Consider the following 10,445-nt stretch of genomic DNA (forward strand, 5'->3'; position numbering starts at 1 on the left):
GAGAGGCCTGTCTGCTTGTCTCCACAACACTTTTGTGTCTCTTCCTCTCAGCACACACGCACCGTCACTTTTAACATCCCAGCCCTGTCATTCACAGCTCCAGCCTTCTCTCCGCTTTATAAACTTTTCATTGTAGAGCCATCTGTGGGTGATGGTTTGAGATGAGATTTTTCTGCTTGCATCTGGCTGATGTGCTCTTTTTTCCACTCAAGCCTTTTTTTGATTGTTTGTTCATTGTATTGATTTACTAAATGAAGAATACTACATGATTATTTTTCTAAAAGAAAGAACATTTCAGTTCTTTGGTGAACTCAGAAAAGCCTTGATTATGAGAAGGGTAACATACAGCTTTTATAACTAACGTGTGCTCTGTATCGGTTGTAGGGCACCTCTGGACCAGACCCAACTACTGTGTACGTGGACATGAGGGCCCTCAGACATGACAGGTGAGCGACTGAGCGTCATAAACATCTTTGAAATGGAGAATTAAAATGTTGTTTTAGGAACCTCGGTGCGCAAGCATTCTTAGTTTTCTTTAAAGTGATAATTCAGGGAAAAATCTAATTAACCCAAATGTAGTCGATCAGCCAAGACGTGTTTGGGGTCCAGAGTTTGCTTCTTTAGTTCAGCACTGGAGCTAAAGGAAGCTTATATTCCACCAGTTAACACTGTGCAAACTGCATCCCAAAATCATCAGACACTTACCTCAAACCAGGTTGGTAAGTTATTGGTGTGTGCTAAGTAGAGTTGGCCTGTCAGTATCGATGGGTTTTTGAATAGTTTGAACCTCATAGCTCTACTTTTAGATGCTTATCTTAAGTGAAGAGCTTCAATTAGAGCTACACTATATAAGTTTTGTAAATATGGAGACCAGTCTGGTGGAAATTTGCAGTTCCTAGTATGGAGTACTAGGAGTAGTACGCAAAAAGAACATTTTGTAATGTTGGTTGTGCCTCTGATGATGGTGAATGTGTTGAGAATTCAAAGAGAAGTCAGTCGAAACTTGGTAAAGGACGGGTTTTCTGAGGATGTGAGTAAATTATCTGCTGTTGTCATCATATATTCATCAGAGTAATGTTGATTTTGCATTTGAGATTTATACATCAAGCTGGACTGTTAATACTCAAAGACATGTGATGTGGTCTGAAAAACTCCACTGAAATCCAACCTGACACCACTTTTTTAAATTATAATTGAAAATTTGAATTATAACTTTTTAAAGTAATAATTTATAATTTAAACCATAACTTTAGAGGCTAACTCCTACCAGCACACACTCACCATATTTTAGTGTGTTTCTTTTGTCCTGACTAATATTGTCCAGCTTTAAAACTTATTTTAGTTAGTAGTTTTTGGTTTCAGTATCACTATCAGAAAAGTAAAACCGGTACAGTGCCGTCTCTAGTTGTAGTTAGATTAGAATTTGTCTGTATGTGTATTTATATAGAGGTTGGTGTTTTATGCTGTCTTCACACTGAACACAAGTAAAAGTAAAGTTTGCCTGGTGAAAAATCCAGTTCACTTAAATAGGATGGGATGCAGAAACACTGAAAAAGGAATTTTCACTTTCAGTAGCAGTTATTTTTGCTTCACTTTAACATCGTGAATTTGCAAACATCAGAAGTGTGAGCCAATAGAAAACGAAGGCGATTTGTGGCGTCTTCTTTCTGAAAAAAATAATATGGAGGAGCTGCTCCTCAGTCAGCTTACTGCAGCTTTTTGTTCACAACTGCAAAACAAACAAAAAGAAGTTAACCAGCCAATATTAACTAGCCAAACTATACAGTTATATGCAAAAGTTTGAACACTCCTGGGCAGATTGTGTGATATTTTGTTCGTCAACACGTCTTCTACAGGAGACTTAAATATGACTTTTTAATTTTTTAAGCAAATTTTAGTACACAATTTCTATTTCTTTAATGAGTTTAACATATTGGGGGGAAAAAGCTAAAATATAGAATGTAAAAGTTTGAACACCCCCAGTTAAAAATACATATTTGGTTAATTTTCTAGGTAGAAATAAGTTAAGACTTTTATCTACAGGGAACTTAAATATGACATTTATTTGCTAAGAAAATAAAATATATTTGTGCTACAACATTTGCTCAGGCCACATTTTATAAATTTGTTTTATATATATATATATTTATATATTATTTATTTATAATAAACAGTAATTATGTATTAAAATGTGCAGAAGTGTGTTCTCTGTAGAGGGCGTGTTAACTTATTTTCACTTAGAAAATCAACATCATGTGTCCAGGGGCACCCAAACTTTTACAAATGACTGTGTGTTCCCTCCAAAACCACATCAGCCTGATTTTGCTGCACCTCAGTGAGGCTGCATCCAGATTTAGGCCTGCAGTGTGCACAGTGCTAATCATTAAGATAAATGCATGCATTACTGGTTAGCTACATTAGCCTTGTAGCTCCAGTGCAGACTAACTTCAAGCACCAGACACGTGACTGATGGACTACATTTGTGAAAAGAGGAAACTTAAGTTAGATTTTTCCCTGAACTTTCACTTGAAGTATATTTTTTGCCTTTTGATGTTCACATTCCAAGGCTTTTCCAGACCCTGCAGGCGCAGTAGTCATCAACATGAGCCAGAACAGTGAAAGCAGTGACTCAGTAGTGCTCTCTTGCCCTCGTTTGTCATCTTTACAATGTTCTCTATAAAATTAAACAGTTATTAAAGTGTGTTTGTGAGGAGACGGCTGCTGTGCCGACAGACTCTTTTGTTGTCTTTAATTGGACGGGATATTGCAGGCTGTGGCTGCGTAGTCAGAACTCTAATTACAGTTTACTGGCAAGGCTGCCTAATATGGGACAATCACTGCAGACACATTTGCAAGCAGTGGGCATCAGTAACCAATACAGATGCTTGTATTGTTTATTTTCCAAATTCATGTCCAGAATAACCTCCTTTCAGAGGTGCATGTTTTTCAGGTCCTTCACAGTGAACAGGTTGCTTTTCTTGTCTGAGGACTGTCAGCCTTGCTGCACAGTAGTGCTGTAGTTTGGTAGATTGCGCTGTTTCTCACTGACACTGTTTATGACTGATTTGAAGTCTTTGGGAAATCTTACTAAAAGCAGAATAACGATTTTTTCCTTTCAGGGTGCGGCTGGTTGAGCGAGGCTCTCCTCATAGCCTGCCTCTCATGGAGTCTGGAAAGGTAAACAGAAGCCTTTTTACTCCTCTCGTTTTACACCTTTCATTGTGTGGGTTGAATTCACACCAAACCTGACAACCTCACACTAAAATAATCTTCATTTCAGATTTTACCTGGAGTACGAATCATCATTGCTAATCCGGAGACCAAGGGCCCTTTGGGAGATTCTCATCTTGGCGAGGTATGTCCGGTTTTAACCCTCAAAGTATGTAGCTTTGCTTGTGACCTCATTTCCTTCCCTCTTTTTCAGATGAGTGACAAACAAAATACCAGAATATAACAAAATGTTTTGCACCATCACTGCAGTGTTTGTGAGACAGGTTAGGGTAAAAATGCAAAAAATCATGTCTTGGCAAGTGAAAAACATATTTTAAATAGTTAATACAGTTGTATGCAGAAGTTTAAACACCCCTGGTCAAATTTCATGTTAATATGTCAGTTTACACCGATCAGGCATAACATTATGACCACCTCCTTGTTTCTACACTCATTGTCCATTTTATCAGCTCCACTTACTATATAGGTGCACTTTGTAGTTCTACAGTTACAGACTGTAGTCCATCTGTTTCTCTGTGTACTTTGTTAGCCCCCTTTTACCCTGTTCTTCAGTGGTCAGGACCCCCATGGACCCTCACAGAGCAGGTACTATTTGGGTGGTGGATCATTCTCAGCACTGCAGTAACACTGACGTGGTGGTGTTGTGTTAGTGTGTGTTGTGCTGGTACGAGTGGATCAGATACAGCAGTGCTGCTGGAGTTTTTAAACACTGTGTCCACTCACTGTCCACTCTATTAGACACTCCTACCTTGTCAGTCCACCTTGTAGATGTAAAGTCAGAGACGATAGCTCATCTGCTGCTGCACAGTTTGTGTTGGTCATCCTCTAGTCCTTCATCAGTGGTCACAGGACGCTGCCCACAGGACGCTGTTGGCTGGATATTTTTGGTTGGTGGACTATTCTCAGTCCAGCAGTGACACTGAGGTGTTTAAAAACTCCAGCAGCACTGCTGTGTCTGATCCACTCAGACCAGCGCAACACACACTAACACACCACCACCACGTCAGTGTTACTGCAGTGCTGAGAATGATCCACCACCCAAATAGTACCTGCTCTGTGAGGGTCCATGGGGGTCCTGACCACTGAAGAACAGGGTAAAAGGGGGCTAACAAAGTATGCAGAGAAACAGATGGACTACAGTCTGTAACTGTAGAACTACAAAGTGCACCTATATAGTAAGTGGAGCTGATAAAATGGACAATGAGCGTAGAAACAAGGAGGTGGTCAGTATGTTATGCCTGATCGGTGTATGTTAGTACCTCCTATGCAGAGAACACATTTAACCCTCTGGGGTCTACAAATGCGCCTGCACTTGTCAGATTTGGTGTTTCAGTATGTTTCTCTATCTTTGTGATGATCCAGCACAGAAATCCAGTTCAAACCTTTCCTGAATGTGTAGAGTCGCCCTTTCCATTCCATCTTATCACAAGATCATACGTGACTCACAACCGGAGTTATGAGCCTATGAAGAGGGGCTGAGATACACGTCATCTGCCTCTCACCGTGTGGAACTGGTGGATTTGTGTGTCCGTCTGCATTCTGTGTGAAACTGACCAATGGACACTCAGGAAATCACTAAGCACTGACCGCATTTCATGTTTTTTTCACGATATAATAAATTCAGCAAATAAACAGTAGTTGTGCATTAAAATCTGCAGAGGTGTGTCTCTGTAGAGGATGTGTTCATTTATTTACACTTAGAAAATCAACTAAACGTCCTTTGACCAGGCTGCCCAAAATGTACATACGACTGCACATCTTTCTCATCACGAGTTTATTATAAGTTTATTCGACTATTTCTAGATCTTTTTGCCTAAATAATTTTATCTGGTGATGTGCCTTATTTTACTGACAGACAATTTTACCTGTTTTGAGAAATAATCCAGATAATTCTGCTTATTTCAGAAGGTCCTTATCCTACATTTTATTTGTAATTTAATTTTTCCCTTGAGACCCACTAATGACATTTGTGTGGTTTTATTATATCACTTCAAACGCTTTTATTTAAAAAAAAAAAAGTGATGGACATTCAGCTTTCTATAGGATGAGCCCTTGGGCAGTGGGCAGTGGAATAAAACACTCACTGTGTAAAATTGCTTAAAACAAGCATAAAGTGTCTAGATTTCAGTTGAATAACCTTGTGATTTTTCTGAGCATGTTCAATGAAAAACAGAATATATATAAACTAGATTTAAGAAGGTAAAAACGACGCACTGCCTCTGTCAGTAACCCTTGTGTGAAGTCTGTAAAGCTGAGTTTGTTCTCTTCCTCGCTGCTCTGTGTTTGTAGATCTGGGTGCACAGCGGTCATAACGGCAGCGGCTACTTCACCGTGTACGGAGACGAGGCTCTGCAGTCTGACCACTTTAACTCCCGCCTCAGCTTCGGAGACACGCAGACCGTGTGGGCGCGCACTGGCTACCTGGGATTCCTGCGCCGGACCGAGCTGACCGACGCCAGCGGAGGTGATCTTGATAAACACACACACCTGTTTGAATGTTGGGCTTTTTCACTCAGTTTCCACCACGCTTTCATACTCAGGTCTCGTTTGAAAGATTGTTATGTTGTTGACGTTTTTGTGCGCTAAACACACCGAGGTCATTATGAAGAACCTGGTGTGGAGGGTTTTCTGTGGGTCTTGTGATGTGAAAGAGGCCTAAACAGCACATTTTTCAGGGGTTTTATATAAAAGGATCAGGTTCTGTTTCTCACGCTGCTGTTAGCAGTCAGTGGTATTGGAATTCAGCTTTATTTTCATTCCTTCATATCACAGATGTGATGAGTGAGGAACTGAAATATTGCTTCTCCAGGACACGGTGCTACATTTAAAGCCCTGGGGAACGAGTGAAATATTAAAAAATGTTTATATGATATTAAACTTCAGTGTTACATTAAACATCCAGCAAAGCTTGAATGAAAAATATAAGATGTAAATATGATAAAACGCAGGGTATAAACTGCTATAATCTGAGACCTGTGTGGCTAATGAGCAGCATGGTTGACAGCTCTCTCCAACAGTCCTAGCCTGCTCTGCCCCTCATATAGAGCTAAAATCATTATCCAGCTTTTATGTGACACTAATTAGAAGAAAAAAGTCACTGACGAGCAGATGTGCGGATGGACGGACGGAGGGATGAACAAATTGATGGACAAAGCAACACGTGAATGAAGGAACAGATGAATGAATGTTGTTTGCGTACATAAACGAGTGAACGGGCGACAGGCAGCTACAGACAGGTGGTCTAGTTTCTCTGAAACTGTTTTGTGTGGGCGGGGCAAGAGATGCAGCCTTGTGATTGGTCAGCGGAATGCATACAGAAGCACTACCCAAGATTAGGACCACCCAGTTTACATCAAGACGAGAGAAATATGGTGAAATATCTCGGTTTTACACCATCTTTCAGTTATTTATAGAGCAGCAGACAGCCGTGCAGACTATACACACACTATACAGCACCTCTCTATAATATACAATAACTATACCACCATTAAACCAGGACAGTAGAGACCAGACAGTGTCCAGTGGGGGAAAGAAACAGACCAGCTGTCAGTCCACAACAGCAATGACTGTTTATCGGTTCACTGAAAATGAGTAACAGTCCTTGACAGCGTAAACACTGTCAGACCTGCAGACTGTGTGTATTAAAGTATATACAGTGAATCTAATGTTATTACTTTGCCAGTAAATAAACAGTTTTACACCATCATGGCAGTTTTGGTAGGACAGGTCAAGGTAACTTACATTCTGCGAAAGTCATGTCTTAGCAAGTGAAAAAGTAGTAAATATAGTTATATGCAAAACTTTAACACCCTTGGTTAAACTCAATTTTTGTTTGGTTTCAGCAAAAAGTGACCATGAACTATAAACAAAAATATGCACTGTAAAAAATGATTGTCTTTTAATTTAAAAAACTAAGCACGCAGGTTGCTTTAAAAAATTTTGTTTCCAAAACCTTAAAAATTAGTTAACAGAATGAAAAACACAGATTCTTGTTGTGTTAGCTTACTTGTAGAAGTACAATGAAGTCAAAAATTTAAGGCAACCAGGTTACTTACTTTTTTAAGTTAAAACCTTGAATCAATTTTTATGGTGTGGGGTGTTTCTGCAAATTGTAGTGCACAATTTCTATTGATTTTCTAAGCTTAACATATTGGAAACAAATAAAATGTAAAATGCACAGGCCATAATTAATGTTTTGTTTTTCCACCCCAGTACTGTTCATTAAAATCTCTAATAATCTCTAAAAACAAATTTTAGGGGTGTTCATGTTTGTACATGACTGTACTGTATCAAGTTTGTTCCCGTTTAAAATTGATATTGTGATAAATATTGAACATTACTGATACAGAATGATGTCAGAATGTGCCAATAGCTCTCATATGTGATGTGTTCACAGAGAGGCATGATGCGCTGTACGTGGTGGGCGCCCTGGATGAGGCCATGGAGCTGAGGGGGATGAGGTACCACCCCATCGACATCGAAACCTCCGTCATCCGCGCACACAAGAGCATCATGGAGTGGTATCGTCCCTGTTTTCAGCTCTGCGCTTCATTTTTTATGAGGCCTGTTTTGGTGGCTTGGCTGAGAGTAACTGTGTTTTTTTTTGGTTATTTATCTGCAGTGCGGTGTTTCCCTGGACCAACCTGCTGGTGGTGGTGGTGGAGCTGGAGGGTTCGGAGCAGGAGGCGCTGGACCTGGTGCCGCTGGTGACTAACGCGGTGCTGGAGGAGCATTACCTGATCGTGGGCGTGGTGGTAGTGGTGGACGTCGGCGTGATCCCCATCAACTCCCGCGGAGAGAAGCAGAGGATGCATCTGCGCGACGGCTTCCTCGCGGACCAGCTGGACCCCATCTACGTGGCCTATAATATGTAGCCCCAGTGTGTGAGTGTGTGTGTTTGCAGATCGCAAATGACTGGTGGGGTCGTCTTCATCAAAAGAGAAAAGTACTGGCAGTGAGAGAAAATGCGAGCGCTCTGACGGACAGAGACACGAATTGAAGGAAGAATCAATTCATTTTGGACGAAAGGAAGCCACCGTCCTTCTCCAGGATGGAGGAAGAGCCCCTGCTTTTGCTCGTTTGGATATCGCTTTTTACAAGTGTGTCGCTCTGTTTTCATGTACGGTATCGCAGCGTTGCTCATTTTTAGTCAGCCCTACATGAGCGAAGGATTTTTAAATATCTACATACTGTGGCAAACTGTGTATTTTACGTTTACTGTTGATTTGGAGTAACTTGTTCCAAGTTCTACGTATATAAACGATGCAGGACACTATTTTTTTTTTTTTGAAGAGGTACAAAACCGATACAGTTCTATGTATAACTGCAACCGTCCTCCAGCAATTTGCCCATTTTCATTTTATGACCTTTGTAAATGTCCCCATAGCAGGATGCAAAAAAAACAACAAAAAAAAGTCCCCTGCTTTTTCAATTACATGTTTAATATCATTGTACAAAGCTGAAGGTAAACACAAAAGTCAAGTTGTGTAATTATGTACAGAAAATAGTTATTATTTATTTTGTTCTTTTTAGAAGTGTGTGAGAGAAGACATTTGGAAATGTTTTCCTCATTAAATAATATTGCTAATATAAAACAAAGCATTGTATCATCTTGAGTGAGTAGTATCACATCAAGTATATGTAAAAAATATAAATATACAAATTATATATATATAAATAAATAAATATAAATATATATAAATATATATGAGAATAAGATCTAGGAGTCACCAATGAAAAGTTTCCGATGCAGTACTTGCCACTTGCATGGTGTCTGTTTGTAGACAGAAGTTTGACGAACGTTTAACACGCACACGAGTGAAGCCGAGAATAACGTCACTGCGAACGGAGAAAGAGGAGAAAAGAAAAACATCTTTTTTTATCAGATGGATGCATCGTGTAATGCCCTTACGAAAAGAATTCTTACCATGTGCCTGGAGCTCTGTTTACACACAGTGTCACACCTTTGGCAGAACTGCTGCACTTCTTACGTTACTCAGTTTTTTTTTTGTTTTGTTTTTTTTTTTGCTTGTTTGCTTTTTGAGTTGTTCTTCCTTTTTTCTGTTTTTGTATCCTAAACTTTTCTGCGAGTAACTTATTAGCAGGTTTGTACAGAAGTGCATTTCGGCTGTACCGGTCACATCGAGTCCATCCCAGTCTGTGCTTTTTACGTAAAGACCCGTAAAGAACCACGTCGACCGGAAAACTTCTGCTGCAGCTGCCCGCAACCCGTTTTTACATTATGTGCAAGTTAATGCAATCCTACCTGCTTTGCTGCTTTCCTGCATTAGTCATTTCAGATTCAACCTACCTGGCACACCTTAGAGCCAAGGAACTGCAGGTATATGCAATATACAAATCTGACAGGTGAAAAATACAGCAGCTAATTAAGAGACGGACAAAGGAAAGCATATGAATTGTCACTTGTACATTACATTAGGACATGGCAATTGGCTCACGAGTGCTTGTTTTATTGTAATTCCAGAAAACTAGCGGTCATCCGAGATCAGCAAAATGTTGCCCTTTCCTGCCTTATCGCTGCGTATGGTTTAGGGTTGCGACGTCTAGCGTGAGTAGCTAATCCTCGAGGTGCAGAGGTGGGGATCATATAGTGCTGTCCGGCCGTCCCCAGTACAATTATCAGATTTTTTTTTGTTTGTTTGTTTGTTTGTTTTTCATAAGTGTAATTAAAGTTGTACTGTGTATGGGAACCAAGTTTACACTTCTTCATAGAGTGACAATGCAATTTTTTTCTTTTTCTTTTTTTTTTAAAAGAAGGAAAGAAGTCTTAACGTATGTATTCGGAAGCATTAGTGTTGTCATTCCCATACAAAAATGGAAAAAAAAAAAGTTTTCCCCGTTTGGAAAAGAGAAAAAAAAAAAAAATGTGCACATAACTTTCAACCTGTGACGTTCCTTCCCTCTTTTGTTGGAAATCTTAGACTTACTACGTGAGAGAGTCTGCATGGTGTGTGTAAATATTGTTGGTTACAGAAAAAAAGACAAAAAAAAAATTATTTTGTATGGTGCAGGTGTGTTTGAAATTCTGTTTTGTACACATAATTAAAAGTATTAAATAACACTTTTATAGAAGCCTGCTTTGGCCTACCTTCACAAGATATGGTGCAATAAAGTGCTTTGATTGGTAAAGTTGTCATTGTTAAGTTTGCATTGGCTTCCAAAAAGGAGGAAAAAAAAAAGTCCCCAAATAAAAC

At 39.6% G+C, this 10,445-nt stretch overlaps 1 protein-coding gene across 1 annotated transcript in view; it reads left to right on the plus strand.

Annotated features, from left to right (window-relative positions):
• Positions 1 to 10,380, plus strand: part of dip2ca (disco-interacting protein 2 homolog Ca) — a 179,050-nt gene extending 168,670 nt beyond the window's left edge. The window contains 6 exon segments of the mRNA XM_036558486.1: positions 385 to 446; positions 3,120 to 3,177; positions 3,281 to 3,355; positions 5,521 to 5,695; positions 7,628 to 7,751; positions 7,853 to 10,380. Of these exon segments, the coding sequence (XP_036414379.1) occupies positions 385 to 446; positions 3,120 to 3,177; positions 3,281 to 3,355; positions 5,521 to 5,695; positions 7,628 to 7,751; positions 7,853 to 8,105 (747 nt within the window). The 3' untranslated portion in view covers positions 8,106 to 10,380.
• Positions 10,381 to 10,445: the final 65 nt, after the last annotated feature.

The sequence above is a fragment of the Colossoma macropomum genome, unplaced genomic scaffold (assembly GCF_904425465.1).
Source record: "Colossoma macropomum unplaced genomic scaffold, Colossoma_macropomum, whole genome shotgun sequence".
NCBI classification, from domain to species: domain Eukaryota; kingdom Metazoa; phylum Chordata; class Actinopteri; order Characiformes; family Serrasalmidae; genus Colossoma; species Colossoma macropomum.